This window comes from Grampus griseus (assembly GCF_964374135.1).
Source record: "Grampus griseus genome assembly, chromosome: 15".
In the NCBI taxonomy this organism is placed as follows: domain Eukaryota; kingdom Metazoa; phylum Chordata; class Mammalia; order Artiodactyla; family Delphinidae; genus Grampus; species Grampus griseus.
In genome coordinates, this window is record NC_139009.1 from 86,315,587 (window position 1) to 86,334,080 (window position 18,494).

Consider the following 18,494-nt stretch of genomic DNA (forward strand, 5'->3'; position numbering starts at 1 on the left):
GGTCTCTAAACATCAGGGGTCCTTGGAGAAATGGCGGAAACCAGATCTAGGGCAGGAAGCGTACAGAGGGACCCCGGACACCTTGTCACAGCAGAAGGCAAGGGAGATACCAACGTTCCCGGGGCGTGGGGAAGGGGCTTGCCGTCAACCTGAATAAACCACCCCCAAGGGCAGATGGACTGAAACGCCACATACATTTACATCCATGATTCATGGCGACACTTCACTTAGGGAAGAAGGGTCATCTTTCCGAAAACCTCCTTCTCCTGCCTTTCTTATACGGTGATCCTGGGGGCAAACCAAGTTAATGAGAAGCTTCTCTTGCAGAAGGTTCCAGTCGACAGGAAGGAGGAATGGACAGCAACAGAACGCTGCCCTTCGGCAGCCCCTTGGGACTTAAAGGATCCAGGCATAGCCACGGACATCACCAAGTTGTAAGAGGGCAGGAAGACAGGTTAAAGACTGTGGGTGTTAAGGGAGACTCACTCGTCTCAGCCCCTGCTTGTCCCAGACACACACACTATGAACCATCCACGACCATGACCACAGATGACATTGCCAGCTCTGATTCTTAGGAGGCAGCGCGGAGAATGAGGAAGGCTACACCAAACAGCTCAAGCCCTTTTAAGGAGCTAGCTGCTAGACGCTTTTTGGTGGGACGAAACTGCAGTCAGTAAGAGAAAACCGGGGACATACCCTTGGAGCCTCCACCTCTGAAATCATCTGTTAAGTGAGCTCCCTCAGCTCCTTTCAGAATGGAGAATAAAAACAATCCGCTAGGAAACCCACCCACAGGAGAAAATCTTATCGAGAAGTCTTACAGATTCTTCTTCGTGTACTTATCCCCTTAGTGGAATTCTCTCCCCAGAGCCATCGTCAGGCTCTACTCTAGCACAAAGGAAATGTGATTCTAAGAGCGGCCTATTTTTGTTCCATTAAACCCACACTCACAAAACCATCTAATGCAAACTGCGCAAGCACTGGGCGTGCAGTTCTGTTTGCACGAGCGTCTAGCTTTCAGAACCACAATCTGCCTCTCCGATCTCAGCGTGAATTCAAGGACGGAACGCGGGGAGACCGGGCAGAGGTCGGCCAGGTTAGCCGAGGTGCCTCACCCAATCCGCCGGGGCCTGCCAGGAGGAACTCCTGTCTCCCTATCCTCTTGACGATGGGCCGCTTCTCCTCGCTGCAGAAGGGAAACAGGTCCTGGGCGACGCCCGTGCTATAGTTGAGGATGATGTACTGGGTGGTCAGGGCCAGGCACAGGAAGTGGCCGTCCACCGCCACTGCCAGGGGCTGCTCCGGAGTGGACACCTCCCTGACGATCTGCACGCGGTCCTCGTACACCAGGAACACCTGGATGGTTCTGCGCTTGACGGAGATGATGCAGACCTCCACGCAGAAGGGGTCTCCGCTCACCGGGTTCTCATTCAAGGCGAAGGCCGTGGCCCCCTTGATACGGGCGCCCGAGGGCACGGGCTCCAGGCTCAGCATGTGGACCAGGGTGATGCAGCCGTCACAGAGCACCAGTAGCCGGTGGAGGGCCGACGCCGCCCGCAGCTCATTCACCGGCTTCTTGAAACCCAGGTGTCTGTGCAGCTGCTTGGTGGCCGTGAACGTGGCCGACCCGCCGGGCACGGTCTTCTCCTCCAGCAGGAAGTGGTACACGAAGCAGTCGCTGGTGCCCACGTACAGGTTCCGGCCGCAGCACTCCACACACTCCAGTGACACCCATTCCCTGTCGCCCATCAGCTGCTCCCGCTCGACGGCGGGGACCAGGGTGAACGCCTTGGTGCTCATCATGTCTGCGGCTGACCTGCGGGAGAGGAAAAGAAAGGTAAGTTAGAGGAACGAGGACCAAGCACAACCATTTCCGGTCACGATAAATATACGTGGATTCCCAGCTCTGATTTCAGGGAAAGGAAATCATTCGGCGCTATTGGAAAAAAGTGAAGGAGAGAAAAGATTTCCGGGCTTCCCTGGTGGCGCAGTGGTTGAGAGTCTGCCTGCCGATGCAGGGGACGCGGGTTCGTGCCCCGGTTCGGGAAGATCCCACATGCCGCGGAGCGGCTGGGCCCGTGAGCCGTGGCCGCTGAGCCTGCGCGTCCGGAGCCTGTGCTTCGCGACGGGAGAGGCCACAGCAGTGAGAGGCCCGCGTAGCGCAAAAAAAAAAAAATATTTCCCACTTGGTCTCCTCCCACCAGGCAAACAGAGACCCCGGCAGGAGAGCACACGCGCGCCTCTAACGAAGTGTCACCCTGCCCATTCTCAAGAGAGCTGAGACTTATAGGGCGTCTCCTTACACCGCTCCTGGAAACACACCTGTGGGCAGAAGACAAGCACACCTGTTCACACAGGCAACGCAACAAAAACACTTCAGAAAAAGGCACAAGTGATCCTCACTGATGTTCCCCTGAGCCTCACCAGCCACTAGACTCGGTGTCTAAGTGAATGGCGGAGAGCAACCTACATTGTGTGGTTAATTCCTGCCCCTCAGATCTCGCAGGAGACACAGAGGCACGGATCACACCCCAAATTCCCTTGTATTTTTCCCACTGAGGTACGCACATTGCCCCAGCACCGTATTTGGCTCCCAGAGTAAACTCGTTCGCTGGAGCAGTAGACGTGCCTCGGGACTTCCCTGGCGGTCCAGTCGTTAAGACTCCGTGCTTCCACTGCAGGGGATGTGGGTTCGATCCCTGGTTGGGGAACTAAGACCCCACATGCTGCACGGCGTGCCCAAAAAGAATAAAAGAAGAGATGTGCTGCAAGGCTCCAAGGCTTGCAGGTGGTGAGTTGAGGTACTCAGTGGATTTGTGAGGTTACTGACAGGTCAGTTAATGGATTACTTCCACCAGAGGACAGACTGCCCCACACTCTAACCCTGGGCTTTCTACTTCTTCCTCCAGAAAGGACACTGGTTTCACACTCCACAAAGTTAGAGGCAGCAGGAATGAGCAAGATGGCTTTTCCCTGATGTTTCCGCTGGCCAGAAAGCAGACTCACGCCCAGTAGTCCCTGACAGCCTCAAGCAGGAGAGGGGGATTATGCAACTCTAAAGAGAACTGCAGGGCCTGATGAAGTCAGAGGGCGGCTGGCTGGACTTCTTCTCACTTTCCGTATCCAAAAGCGTTGCCTCATAAGAGACCAAACCCCTAATTCTTTGATGCGGTCCAGCAAAGGCTGGAAGTGAAAGACCTGTACAATGAAAGCTACAAGATGTTGATGAAAGAAACTGAAGAGGACACAAATGGAAGGCTACCTATTGAATATGTTCATGGATTGGAAGAACTAACATTGTTAAAAGGTACGTACTACCCCAAACCATCGATAGATCCAATACAATTCCTATCAAAGTTCCAGTGGCATTTTTTACAGAAATAGAAAAAATAATCCTAAAATTTGTATGGAATCACAAAAGACCCAAATAGCCAAAGCAATCATGAAAAAGAAGAACACAACTGGAGGCATCAAACTTCCTGGTTTCAAGCTATACTACAAAGCTATAGTAATTTAAACGGTATGGTACCGGCATAAAAATAGACACAGAGATCAATAAAACAAAATAGAGAGCCCAGAAATAATCCTCCACTTATACAATCACCTAATATTTGACAAGGGAACCAAGAATACTCAATGGGGAAAGGACAGTTTCTTCAATAAATGATGCTGGAAAAACTGGATAACCACGTGCAGAAAAATGAAATTGGACCCCATCTCACATCACTCACAAAAATTAAATCAAAATGGATTAAAGATTTAAGCATAAGACCTGATACCGTAAAACTGAAACAAAACGTAGGGAAGAAGCTCCTTGACTTTGGACTGGCAATAATTTTTTGAATATGACACCAAAAGCACAAGCAACACAAGCAAAAGTCAACAAGTGGGGCTACATCAAACTAAAAATCTTCTGCACAGCAAAAGAAATAATCAACAAAATGAAAAGGCAACCTACAGAATGGGAGAAAATATTTGCAAACCATATATCAGATAAGGGATTAATACCCAAAATATATAAAGAATTCATACAAATCAATAATAATAACAACAAACAATCCAATAAAAAATGTGCAGAGGAACTAAATAGACTTTTTTTTCAAAGAAGACATCCAAATGGCCAATGGCCAAAAGGTGCTCAACAACACTAATCATCAGGGAAATGCAAATCAAAACCCCCATGAGACATCACCTCACATGTGTTAGAATGGCTATGATCAAGAAGACAACAAGTATTGATGAAGATGTGGAGATAAGAGAACACTTGTATACTGTCGGTGGAAAACTGGTGTAGCCCCTATGGAAAACACTGTGGAGGCTCCGCAAAAAATTAACAATAGAAATGCCATGTGATCCAGCAATTCCATTTCTCGGTATATATCCAAAGGAAATGAAAAAAGAAGTTCGAAGAGATCTCTGCACTCCCATGTTTACTGCAGCACTATTCACAATACCCAAGATACGGAAACCACCTAAGTGTCTGTCAATGGATGAATGGATAAAGAAAATGTGAGATATATGGACACACATACACGCACACATACATACATATACGTCTATACAAAGGGAGTATTCTTTAGCCATGAGAAAAATGAAATACTGCCATTTACAACAGCATGCGTGGACCTTGAAGGCGTTATGCTAAGTGAGATACGGCAGAGAAAGACAAACACTGACTGATCTCACTTATATGTGGAGTCTAAAAAAGCTGAACTCCTGAAAACAGAGAGTAGAATGGTGGTTCCCAGGTGCTGGGGGCATGTTGGGGAGATTTTGTTTAAGGGTGCAAGTGTGTATCTAGTGCTAGATAAAGTCCTGGAGAGCCAATTCACAGCACAAAGGTCAACAATAGTGTATTATAAACTCCAAAGTTGCTAAAACAGAATTACATGGAGGTAAATGAAAGCTGACACTAAACATTCTGATACTTAAAAATGATTTATTCCGGGCTTCCCTGGTGGCGCAGTGGTTGAGAGTCTGCCTGCTGATGCAGGGGACACGGGTTCGTGCCCCGGTCCAGGAGGATCCCACATGCCACGGAGCGGCTGGGCCTGTGAGCCATGGCCACTGAGCCTGCATGTCTGGAGCCTGTGCTCCGCAATGGGAGAGGCCACAACAGTGGGAGGCCCGCGTACCACAAAAAAATAAATAAATAAATAAATAAATAAATAAATAAATGATTTATTCCTTTAAGCAGCAGGAAAATTTCCTCCATGATCTAGTCACATGATAAATTTACTTGGATAAAATAATGAATCACAGAAAGATAAACTTTAGGCTGTACCTCCCTATATTAAGTCCACCTTACTGGGGTCTGAATTCAGAGAGGTTTTAACATGGTAATAAGATTCAAAATTTCTCTAAACTGTACAATTCATACTTTATCGTGTGATTGCAAACTGATCTGATATCTAAACTAACTTTTTCTTAGAACTGCACCTTAAAAGCATGGCTGTAATTTAAAAGATCAATATTTCAGTGTTCTCAAAATTGCAAAATATATACCTAGAGAAAAAAAGGGAAAAATATTAATACATTCATGGACAATAAAAACAGATAACATTACATATGCAACAAGCACCTGTATGTGTGCAAAAAATGTTACAAGACACTGTGCCCTTCCCAAGAGTCTCCCAATCTCATTAAGGACATAATAGAAAACTACGCAAGTAACAGTATAAAGCAACATGTGTGCTAAGGGCCAAAATTTAAATATTAGTGATTACTTTCCACCAAATTAAGAATATACACACCACCACTAGTGATAATCAGAATCTGAGTGTCTTTGAAAATGTTAATGTAAAAATACTAGTTTTCTTCTACAGATGTACACAGTATCTTGTAGTTACACCTGAAGCCACTGTCCAAAGAACCTGTTGCTTTGGCAACTTCCTAGGTCCCTTTAGGTTTCCTAGGAAGCCTCAGTTCAATAAGTCCCTTCTTGCTGCTACACAGAGAGCTGGGCAGCAGATTTTGAGATTACCCATAAGCTTCAAAAATGTTTTTCTGTGTTCTTTACTTGAAGAACTGTTACAACAGCCTTCTAGAGGCCCTACTTCTCTTCGTAGCACTTGGCCGAGCCTGGGAGAGCTGATGCACTTACACAATGCAAGACCTCGGGCTATACTCTGATTTCATGGACACTGTCCCATAAAATAAGCACCAGGTCCAGATGGATCTCCTAACAGTTCTACCAGACCTTTGGCAATCGCATAATTCCAATTTTACACAATACATTTTCCTGAGAATAAAAAAGAAGGAGGAACGTATCCTACTTCATTTTATAAAGCCAGTGTAAAGTATAACTTTGATATCCAAACCAGATAAGGATATAGGAAAAAGGAAAATCATAGATCAGTCTTATAAATAAACATGCAAAAGTATTAAATGTTAGCACACTGAGTCAAGTAACACATATACATGTGTGTGTGTATATATATATGAACACAATATGAATAAGTTGGCATGCAATATTGGTTTAAGGTAATAAAATCTGCCAAGTTTAACTGAGCACATTTAAAGATTAAAAGAGAAAACACATAAAAGAAGGAACAAGACCCTTATCATCTCTTGTGGGTTGAATTATATCTCCCCAAATATGTTACAAAGTCCTAACTCCCGGGCTTCCCTGGTGGCGCAGTGGTTGAGAGTCCGCCTGCCGATGCAGGGCACATGGGTTCGTGCCCCGGTCTGGGAAGATCCCACATGCTGCGGAGCGGCTGGGCCCGTGAGCCATGGCCGCTGGGCCTGTGTGTCCGGAGCCTGTGCTCTGCAACGGGAGAGGCCACAACAGTGAGAGGCCCACGTACTGCAAAAAAAAAAAAAAAAAAGTCCTAACTCCCATTACCGGTGAATAGGACCTTATATGGAAATAGGGTCCCTACAGATAATCAAGTTAAGATGAGGTCATTAGGGTGGACCCTAATCCAATATGAGTGGTATCCTTATAAAGAGGGGAAATTTGGACTCAAGACAGACATACGTAGAGGACGGACACGTGGAGACCCAGGGAGAAGATGGCTATCTACAAGCCAGGGAACACCCAAGGCTGTGAGGACCTCGGGGAGAGGCCTAGAATAGATTCTCCCTCACAGTCCTTAGGAGACATCACCTCCGCCACCACCCTGATCTCACACTTCTCTACTCCAGACTGCGGGACAACAAAAATTTATATTGCTTAAGCCACCCAGTTTAGGGTACTTTGTTACGGCAGCCCTAGCAAACTAATACACCATTGGTAGTCAGCATTGTAATGGAAGTCTTCGCCAGTTGAAAAAGAATAGTTACAAAGAATTGAAGACAAAGACATAAAACTATAATTGTTTACAGGTGATAGTACCGTTTGCGTGGAAACTCACAAATAATCTATTAGAATTAATAAAAGGTTAGAAATATCCTTTAATCAAAAAAATCAGTATACCAAAGTAATCGTCATTTCTACACACAAACAACAATTAGAAATTTTAATCTTGAATAAAGGACATTTACAGTAGTATAAAAAAATTAAGGTATGAAGAAATTGTCTAGCAAAGACGTGTAAGAACTTCAAGGAGAAAATCATAAAATCTTATTGCTAGATATTAAGGAAGACCTGACTTTTAATCTCAGCATACATTTCTGCAGAAATTGACAAGCTGGTTTTAAAATTTAAATGGTAATCCAAGTACCTAGAACAGTCAAAACAATCTTGAAAACGAAGAACAAAGTTGAAGGACCTACACTGATTTCAGCAATTGCTATAAAACCGGAGTAATTAAGATATCTGGATAGGAAAACAGATAAATGGAACAGGATAGAAAGTCCAAAATTAGACCCACACATATGTATTCAATTGGTTCTTGACAAAGGCACCAATGAAATTCAGTGGGGAAAGTAAAGTCATTTCCATCAATGGCACTGGAACATGTGGGTAACCTTAAATGGGGTTAAGAATTAACCTCAATTATCCCTACCTCATACCATGTACAGAAATTAATCTGAGATGCATCGAGTTATTTTAAAAGCAAAAGCTAAAACTATAAATCTTCTAGAAGAAAGGGCAGAAGAATACCTTTGGGGCCTCGGGGTATATAAAGATTTCTTAGGATACAAAAAGCACTAACCAGAAAAGAAAAAAAGGTGATAAACTGGATTTTATAAACATTTAAAATGTGAATCCATTGAAAGACACCATTAGGGAAATGAATAGGCAAGCCCCAGGCTGGGAGGAAAATCTGTGATATACATATCAGGCAAAGGGCTCATTTTCCAGAATATATAAGGACTCCCACCAACCGATAATAAAAAGACAACTTTAGTTGTTAAATGGGAAAAAGATTCAAAAGTGAAGGTATGTGAATGACCAATAAGAACATGAAAAGATGTTCACCATTATTAGCCATCAGAGAAATCTATTTTAAGCCATGAGATACCATTTCACACCTATTAGAATGGTGACAATTAAAAAGACTGACATGGGCTTCCCTGGTGGCGCAGTGGTTGAGAGGCCGCCTGCAGATGCAGGGGGCGCGGGTTCGTGCCCCGGGAAGATCCCACATGCCGCGGAGCGGCTGGGCTCGTGAGTCATGGCAGCTGAGCCTGCGCGTCCGGAGCCTGTGCTCTGCAGTGGGAGAGGCCACAACAGTGAGAGGCCCGCGTACCGCACAAAAAACAAACAAACAAACAAAAAAGACTGACAACACTAAATGTTAATGAGGATAAAGGACAACTTGAAACCTCATACTTTGTTGGAAGGAGGATAAGATGGTACTGTTGCCTTGGAAATCTGGTGGTCTTTTACGAAGTTAAACATGCATATATCCTGTCACCCCGCAGTTCCGCTCTTAATGTTTCCATTTCTCCGGAGTACATGCCAACACCCACAATAAGACTTGTACCAGAATGTGCATAGCAGCCTTATTCATAATAGCCCCAAACAGGAACCAGCTCAGTTTTACCCATTTGTACCCATACGTGGAGTATTCACGAAGCAGAATACAACTCGGAAATAAAAAGGATAGACCACCGCTAAAGCCAACAGCATGGGTGAATCTCAAAAACACTGAACGAAAGAAACCCTACACATGCGTGTGTCTGCATGTATATGATGTGCAAAAGCGGGCAACACTCATCTATAGTGACAGAAGTCAGAACACTGGTTACTGGAAAGAAAGGGGTGACACAAGGGAACTTTCTGGGGTGACACAAATATCCTACGTCTTGTTTGAGGCATTGGTTGCACAGGTGTATGGGTTTGTCAAAATTCACTGAACTGTGTGCTTAGTTTCAGCGTATTTTACTGTATGCAAATTCTGCTTCCATAAAAAGCAAACTTGCCCCTAAAAGACCCAGAGAAAAAAATGCAATTCCAATAAAATTGTAACAGGTATATATGTGTGTATCTGTGTGTGTGTGTATAACTCAACATGAAGACTATAAAATTCATATGCAGAGAAGGACCAAAAAAGGCAAGACACTTCTGAAAAAGGTAAGGTAAGGGGACTTGACTCAACAGATAAGATGAAATATAAAGTGATGGCTATTGGGATACTGTGGTGCTGGTACAGGACGAACCCAAGAGAACATACCCGAGGGCTCAGAAACAGACCGTGCATATACGGAACCTAGAAATATGGCAGAGGTGGCACTGCATATCACAGGGTGTATACAGAGCACTCATCTGCTCAGCAAACATTGCTGGGCAACTGGATATCCACACAGAAGAAAAAAGATAAACCAGAGTCCTACGTTATACCATACATCAGAATTATTCCAGATGGATGAAGAGTCTTAAGTTTGGAAGGCATAACTTTAAAACTTTGAGAAGAAAAGAGGGGAAAAATATGTTAATGACCTTAAGGTAGGGAAGAACTTCTAGAATAAGATAAAAAAGCACAAACCCTAGGGAGAAAGATAAATTTATTCACGTTAAAATGTAAAACCTACGTTCTTCAAAAGATACCATCAAGAAAGTGAAAAGTTAAGATGAAGAAACATGAGGATGGGGGAGAAGACGCTGACCTCACACGTCTGACGAAAACACGCCCGGATGGTCCAGAGAACTCGCACAGGAAGAAAATAACACGAATCTCACAGAAGACCGGGCAATAGGTGATCCAGCTTCTCACAGAAGCGGGGACGTGAATGGCCAGCAGCCGTGGAGGAATGATCAACCTGTAGAACCATCTGGAATTGCAAACTGCAGCTACGAGGAGACTTCGCTGCGTATCCACCAAGCGGACCACACCTCTGAAGTCCTATGACGTTGGGGATTTGCAAGAACCTGGAGCAATGGAAGTGCTCACGTTGCGGGTAAAAGTCACAGCAGAAAGAATGAACGTGGAATAAAAGCAATGTTTGAGGTAGAAAGATTATCTAGACGCAGAAAGACACTCGTAGACCCAAGGTTACAAGATTAAACAAGGAAAAAAATATATATATACATACAGACTCCCGATCTGAGCCAGAAATAAATATATCCTGCTAAAAGAATGCTATGACAAAGGGCTGTTTTTTAAGATGGGATCCTCGCCAATAATTACTTTTCTTGAACCAAAGGACACTATTATCTCCTGTCACAGAACGTTCACATAATATGAGAACAGCCTTAAGATGGGCATGGCATCCTGTGTGTCTGCAAAGAATCACACATTTGAGGATTACATCAACACTTTAAAATCAAACAAACTCTATAGAGCCCTACGCACTTTAGAGGTAAAAACCCATCAATGGGTATCACACCCCTATCACAGGAGGTGCTTCCCTATGGACCAGCTAAAGATTAATTCTTACCTACATTTTAAAAAGGACACTTTACCTAAAGGCAGATTTGCTATTGTCCCATTTTACATTTTTTTTTAATTTTCTGATAGTCCTTTATAAGTGAACAGAGATCAAACGGTCATTCTAACGTTTGGACCAGAGCCAGGCCTGATTCTAAACCAACACAGGAAGATGGGCAGGACCATGGACCTCACATCTCAAACATCACGTCATCACCCCCCTTAAAGCGCTTCGGAAAGTGTGCCACTGCCTAAAAGATAAACTCCAAACTGATCACAAGATGCGAAACCCTTAAAAATGTAAACTTGGCCAACCTTTCCTCTTCCTCATAAAGAGAAGTTACAGTCATTAACCTGTTCATATTATTCCACATCAGTCACTTGTTTTATTAGCTACATTCAGTTCTGAATCCTTGAATTCCTCAGGCACTTGAGCTGGAAAGCCATGTCTACGTCTGCAAGCACGTGAGGTGCTCTACAAACCCACGAGTTGTCAAAGGGAATCGGGGGCAAAAACCACTCCCTGGGCACCGTTTCAAGGGATGGAAACCATTCATTAGAAAATAGATTTCATTGGTGGTCCAGTGGTTAAGACTCCACGCTTCCACCGCAGGGGGCACGGGTTTGATCTCTGGTTGGGGAACTAAGATCCTACATGCCGCAGGGTGCGGCCAAGAAATTGAAAAAGAAAGAAAGAAAGACTCTGACTGGGGGTCAGAGTCTCGGAAGTGGGCCCAGGGAGCATGGCAGAGACCCTCCGAGAGCCTGCCACTGGTCAGAGGAGTGCAGGCGTTAGCTGTAAGAGAGCTTGCATTCCTTGAATCTGCCTGTCATTTACAGTATTTCTACAAATGCAACTATTAAAACATTTTTATTTTGCCATTTTAACAACAGACTTTCATAGAAAAAAGTTTCGTAAGAAGTTTCTCGATTAACCTGGGTAAACGCATTTGTAAAGACCTGAGATACCAATACTCTAGAAGGGGGAAATCTTTGGGAAATCTGAAAATAGCAGTTCTACTGAAATCAGGTCTGAAAATATCAAACCTACAAGGGAATTAAAGGTGTCACACATTCTCACGTTCCAGGAAAGGGCCAGGGGGGACATACACAGCCTCCCAAGTTTCACCAGCTGTTTCCAACCCCACGTCAACAGGTTATCACGTTGGTCTCATAAGATCAGGAGAGACAGCTAAGGCCCAGAGGACGGAGCTGAGTGGAGGGGTCGGAAAGGAGGGCTCACAGCACCGCAGGTCACCTGGCCTCTCTCCCACGGAGGCTAAGAAGGAAGCTCGGGGCCAGTTTCTCGTGGACCCAGGGAGAAGACTGAGCAGACGCTGGACCAGGGTAGCCGGGAAAGTCTGGGATGGACTCAGGTGGACAGAGTGTATTCCTGGCAAGTCACTTAAAGTCTCTGCGCCTGTCCCCTTCTTGAATCTGGGTGGATGACACGCTCTCTCTGGGCTATTCTCTGGCTCCTGTGGAGGACAGGGTAGTGATAACAGTATCCTAGGGAAGCCACGACCCCTGCGATGCTCCTCACGTGCCAGGCTCCGGATCAAGCGGGCTATTCCAGCTCACCGCGGTGGCCGACCAGGCCAGCACTCTCATCACTCCACTCCGCAGGGGGAGATGGAGCTCTCACAGGCTGAAGGACCACGGAGAGTGGGGCCCTAACCACTGCACCATGCTGCCCACCCCGGGCTCAAGGCCGCTCTGAGTCTGGATGAAGGATGGGCACCAGCTGATTGCGGCCCTGGGCCCCGGGTTTGGACAGATGCTTCGCTTCGAGAGGCGGGTGTCACTGTGGACACAGAGGCTACAAAGCCGCAGGTGAAAAAACTGGGACTTCAGCCCCGTTTCTGTTTCTGACTCCAAGGCCACGTTCTTCCTACTGCGTTGACCAAAGGGGGCGAGTGTGACTTCGGATTCCCGAAGAGAACTCAGACAACCCCAGACACAGGGGGCACCATGGTGTGAGGCCCTCCCCGGGGGACCCTCAGCAGTAGGTCCTCGCTTTCCATCCCGAGGCTAGAAGAGGGCCCCCAGGACCCGCCTCACCCTCCCTTCTAACGTTTCTCTGTGGCCAAACGCCTCGCCCCCTCCCCACGCCCCCTAAACAACCTGTGTCACAAATAAACGCTTCTTCCCAAATGGAGTGCAGTCAGCACCGCCTTGCTCAACCTCAGATACAGAGTGACACGCGGACACGTTTCTCCGCTAGCCCGGTAATCTTATCTAAACGGGACACACGTTTCTGTGGCGTCAATTGTTCTGAGGGACTGCAGCCCATGCTGCCCCTGTGCTTCTCTCAGCTCTCACAGCCGGCTGCTCAGTGACCCGGTCCTGAAATCCGCCAGGAACCGAAAACACATTTACCAACCTGCACCAAAGACAACTTTTCCCCCTTTTGAAAATCAGGACACCACTGGATGACCATTTAATGTTCTCTTTTGCACTCATGTGACAGAGATATTATAAGGCTAGTTACATCACAATAAACCTGTTTCAATGACCTGAAAGAGTATCTTAAAACAGAAGAAAAAAAGACAGCTAAGGCTGAACAACTAACTTGTCATCTTGATCGTTTCCCAGTACATACCTATATGTAACTATTCATAGTTGGGACCCTTTTCCTGGGCAATATTAATCAGAATTATTTAAATACGTATATATGTAAATATACACACACAAGTGTATGTACACATACATATATACACATACCACATATATGCATTTGCGTGTCTCTGTGTATATATATCATATGCGTCCTGGAACAGCAACATCAGCAGTTATAACTGAAGCAGGGATTTGGGAAGGGCGGGGCAGGGGAGGCGGAAAAGAGCAGAGGAGGAGTGTGGATCTCCAGGCATTTCCTTTGTGACGTCTTCCTCAATACTGGACCTTCAAACCATCATAAGAATCACTGAGGGCCTACTGGATGCTAGGCAATTGTCCTCTTCCACACGTTATTTTTCCTGAATCTTTAATTTACCCAACAGCAGCTACTTGACTATCAAAAGATCTTGATCTCAAATCATCTGCACGATTTCACAACACGCTCAATGACTACTCCTGCCCTTCTGCATGGGGCACTCCAGCTCATTCGGGGTAGCCCCAAATTAACTTGTTACTTCTACGTCCATTTTGTAGTACAGTATTGTTTAAGAAAGAAAAATGGGTCAGGTTTGCCACAGAGGAGATAAGTTATAAAGTACAGGCCAAATTGTCAGGCGGCATACAAACACCTGGCTACCACAAATGATTAACGTATTTCTAATGAGAACTGAGACCAAGATGAAGATGCTTAACTCGTTAAGTCAAATTTCCTCGAGTTTTCTTAAAGGATCACAAAATTTTAATATTAGCCTGAAGGAATAAACCATAATAACTACTTTTTTTTTATGAACAGAAATGCTAGCTGCAAATCAGGCCTGGAAATTTCACGTTTTTTAAACAGTGAGCTCTGTGCTTTTAAAACTTGTCAACTGGAGCTGCCTGAGGGAAGAACAGGCTCCTGACAAAAATCCCTGTCACTGGAGGGTTAGGCAGAGGCTGGAGCGTCCTGGGAGCCCGCGGTGGACGGCAACTTGCCTCCACCTGTAGGACCCAAGGACTGCTGTTCACCGTCTGAGTGGAAGAGAAAAGGCAGAGGACGTACCTGAAGGGGAGGGCTAGCACCACACCTGTCCCCCGTGTCTTTGTAAAATGTACACAGCAAACTGGAGTTCAGAGCCCCCGGGGAGTCTCACCCCAGAAGAGAGCCCTCACTGGGTTAACGGTTACTCAGAGCCAACACCACGGACTTCAGAGCTGAGACAGCTACCACCCCACGTCCTCGTTTCTATTTAGTAACAATAATTCATCGAGCACCTGCTAAGTGCCAGGCTCTGTGCCCAATGCACATTTTCTTCCTGGAATGCATGTATCTTTCCTCATATTCCCCCTATTTTGATTGAAGAAAGTGAGGCTCAGAACGTCCAGTGAATGCCCTGGGCTCCCAGTTAGGAAGTGGCAGCGTCAGGGTTTGAACCTGCAGCTCCACGCCCACCACCGCCATGGAGCAGCACGGCCCCTTTTCACAAAGGAACGGGGCCTGCGAAGGCTAGCGGTAGATGGCCTCTAGGGCCACACGCCAAAGAGGCCGCTTCAGTGACCACTGAGGCTGTGTGGCTGTCAGAAATGGAAGGAAAAATAAAAGGAAGCAGCTGGCCAGATGTTCCTTCCTATCCGACCACAGGGCTGGAGTTTCCGGCTGACCAACAGAGAAGCGCGGCCAGAGGAGGGGTAGTGGGCTCGGGGGGCGCCTCCAGCCGTGAGCTCTGGGCCAGGGTCTGCCAGCTCACACCGCAGCGGACCCTCCTCACACATTCTCCCCGGGTCTTCACCTGCCACCACTGTCCCCGCGGCTGCCTGCCCTCCCCAAGCGCTTCCTCAAGGATGGAACCCTGATCCGACAGGTTGGGACCCCAGCACCCAGTACAGTTCGTGTGCATTAAGAGGCGCTGTGTGAACCCCCATTTCCAGCGGCCAGGTAGGGCCTGGGGGGTGATGGTCACCCAGCAGCCCGTGGCGGAAGCAATGGCAGGTGCGGGCAACTGCAGGCGGGAGCTTGTGTCTTGAAAGCCACCCCTTAAAACACAGGAGGCGAGAAGCGGAGAACTCAATTTCCTTCCACCCGTACATCCCAGGGGAGAACAGGGGCGAGATCTCCCCTCCTCCCATCGCACCCCTGCCCCGTCTCCCAGTACAGGCCAAACAGGCCCGAATGTGGCCCGGAATCTGCACCCTCAAATCCCACGAGCTCCAGGAAACGTCAAGCACAGCGACAAAACCATCGCACGCACGGGTGGAGGGGAGACGGGCGAGGGGCACGGGGTGTCGTCCCGCCGGGCTCCTCCCTCCAGAACAGCGAAAGCCCACCCAAAGCCGGACCAAGTCTCGGGTCTTCCCTGCCCCGAAAGCGCGCAGCCGCACAGCCGCCCCCTCCCGGCGCCGCGCGCCCGCCACCCGCGCACCTGCCTGCGCGCACCTGTCCGCGCACCTGCCCGCAGGCCGCCGCCCACCAGCCCCTGCCGACCCCAGCCCCACCCGCCCCGCGCTCCCTGCCCGCCCCGCGCTCACCGGCCCGTGCTCCGGCTGCTCCGGGCCCCGCGCCCCGGGCTGCGCGCTCCTGGGCCCCGGCCCCGGCCCCGGCTCCGGCTCCAGCCCGGCCCCGCCGCTTCCCGTCACGTGGACGGCCGAGGGCGGGAGCGCCAGGCCCCGTCCGGCCTGCTGCCCCGCGTCGCCTGCAGACCCCGCCCCGGCCCGGGCTACGGGGAGGGGAGCGCCCCTCCGGCCTCAGGTGCCGGGGGTCTGCAGGGTTCCCGGCGCGCCTGCCTCGAGGGTCCAGGGGTAGACGCGCCGATCCCCGCGGGCGCTCGAGCGGAGCCTACCGGGCGCAGGGCGGGGTCGGTAACGCGGCGAGGCTGCCGCTGTCGGGGCCGCGCTTTCTCCTCCCCCGCGGCCTGCCGGACTCGCTCGCCGTCCTGCTTCTAGCACCGCGACGGCGCTGGGCAGTGCACCTGCCGAAGGAATGAATGAATCCATCCACCCATCCATCACTCCTGGGAAGGGGTGGACGGCGCTGCCACCTGACGAAGTCGGGCTGTAGGAGTGGACGGCTGCTGGTGGCCCCCCTGGAACCGAAATGTAGTGCTGGGCATAAGCCGCCCGCCTCCGGCCCACCGCTAGTCGCGAGCCCCAAGGGCAGTGTATTCCAAGGTGTCCGTACTGAAGCAGGGAGTCCTGGGGCTAGTTTACCCACTCCTTAAGGAAAGCCCATCAATAGCTATTCCTTTGGGTCAAGCCACAGTGAAGACTCCTAGGTTACGAACAATCCATGCGCCTCTCTTCAATATATAGTCAAAATCCAGTTTCACGATGAAAAACTTAGAAAACTCCCTCCAGAGCTGTCAGTGCTCAATTATCAGCATAAATTATAAAAAGCCCAATTTTCTCAATGATTTTCCCTGACTTTAGAGGTCCCCTGTGACCTCAGCTTTCCTCCAGCCCCTGGGGATTACAGAATAAAACCGTCCTCCAGAACCAGGAGTCATACCAGATTCTACTCTGTGGTCCTCTGCTTCAAATGGAGAAAAACAAATGACACCCCCCCCAAAAAGTTAAATGAAGGAAATAAAGAACCATCAGGAATTAATCTTCTATGGCCTTTTACGCCCTTCCCTTCTGAGTTCATGGCCACACATGTGCCCCAGCCCCAGACAGTGCTTCAGCCCTGACCCAATGGATCCAGTGTCACTGGCCCAGCCTCCAGGTGGGGAAGGGGTTTCCCAGAGTGCACAGCTATGTGTGCTTCAAGGACAAGTGGCGATGAATGGGCTCCCAAGTCTAGTGCAGCCAGGGAGCTGGAGAACACCAGAGTAAATACAGCCGTCTCCTCATTTTGCCCAGGCCTGTGGAGAATATGTGACTGGTCATCAGCTCATCACTGGCCCAGCGGGAGCTTGAATCCACTCTGCGCTTTTTCATTTCAGCGCTCTACCATGGCCTGGCATGAGATTAGGTGCAGAGGTGACACCTACTGACTGCCAGCTGGACATTGGGCTAAGGGGCTCACTGCAGTGATCTCATCTAAGCCTCGCCATATCCTTATGAAGTAGGCAATGATTTCTGCATTGTACACGCGAATTCACAGACGCAAAGAGAAGTGAAAGGCTTCTCCCAAACTCCATGGAAGAAAAGAGCAAGGATAAGAACCCAGAACTCAATAACACCATAAATTTTTTTATACATAAAATTAAGTTTTGTTGGTTGAATGGTTTATGGAATATTTGTGTTCTGCTTTAAACAATCTAGGAGTGCAAACGTGTTAACGAAAAAGGGGAGTAGAGGAGGTAATTCAGAAATAATTATTTCCTTTTTGAAAGGATTTGCCATAAGATTCTTAAAATGGCAAACTCCACATGTGCTCATTATTCCATCTAGAAACATTTGTTCTTCCTGAACTTTCTGAGAAGTCTATTTCACATATGTCCGGCAGCGGTATGTAAGTAACTATTCCATAAATGTGCAAAGATCTGCATCAGGCTAATTCAATATTTCTCATGTTGTTTTGATTGGTCATATTTATGAATTATCAAAGTCATATTTTCAAAGGAATTATTAACTTCATTTATTATATTTACTAAATATCCCTTGGGCTCATACTACACACGTTAGAGTATTTTATAGAGTTTGAAAAAAATGGTCTAATAGATTAAGCGTTGAATAGGTACAACCGAATACTTTAATAGTTGCTATCTACTCCCAAAACTTAACATCCTCACTTACACATAGCAGAACTGTGGCTCTAAACAGCTAAAAACACGGGTCCAAAACATGAACTGTTTTTTGTTCTATTCACTTTGAAGCATTTTATGGATGCTCAGATATAGTTGACAATACATCTGATAAAATATTCGTAAGTCTCTTAAATATTACACTGCCAACAAGAGGAATCAACACCCCAGGTTCTCAGTTTATATCGTGTTCACGATTCATTCATTCAGTAGACACTTACTGAGTACTTAAGTACAAGCGCTGTGCGCGCCAGGGACCGGGCGGAGATTCCAAGGACACATACGTACCCTGCCCCAGAGGAGCTCATAGCCCAGTGAGGTGATGATGCCAGGCAGGGCAGTATTTGTTCGTTTCCCTCAGCTTTGTTCTTGTCGACTACAGGCACCAAATAAA

At 47.5% G+C, this 18,494-nt stretch overlaps 1 protein-coding gene across 2 annotated transcripts in view; it reads right to left on the minus strand.

Annotated features, from left to right (window-relative positions):
* TGFBRAP1 (transforming growth factor beta receptor associated protein 1) overlaps positions 1-15,950 on the minus strand; it is a 46,015-nt gene extending 30,065 nt beyond the window's left edge. For both annotated transcript variants that reach the window (XM_082672348.1, XM_082672347.1), the window contains exons 1-2: positions 15,885-15,950; positions 1,116-1,816 (exon numbers count right to left, since the gene is read on the minus strand). In XM_082672348.1, coding sequence (XP_082528474.1) covers positions 1,116-1,803 — 688 coding nt within the window. In that variant the 5' untranslated portion in view covers positions 1,804-1,816; positions 15,885-15,950. The remainder of the gene's footprint in view (positions 1-1,115; positions 1,817-15,884) is intronic.
* Positions 15,951-18,494: the final 2,544 nt, after the last annotated feature.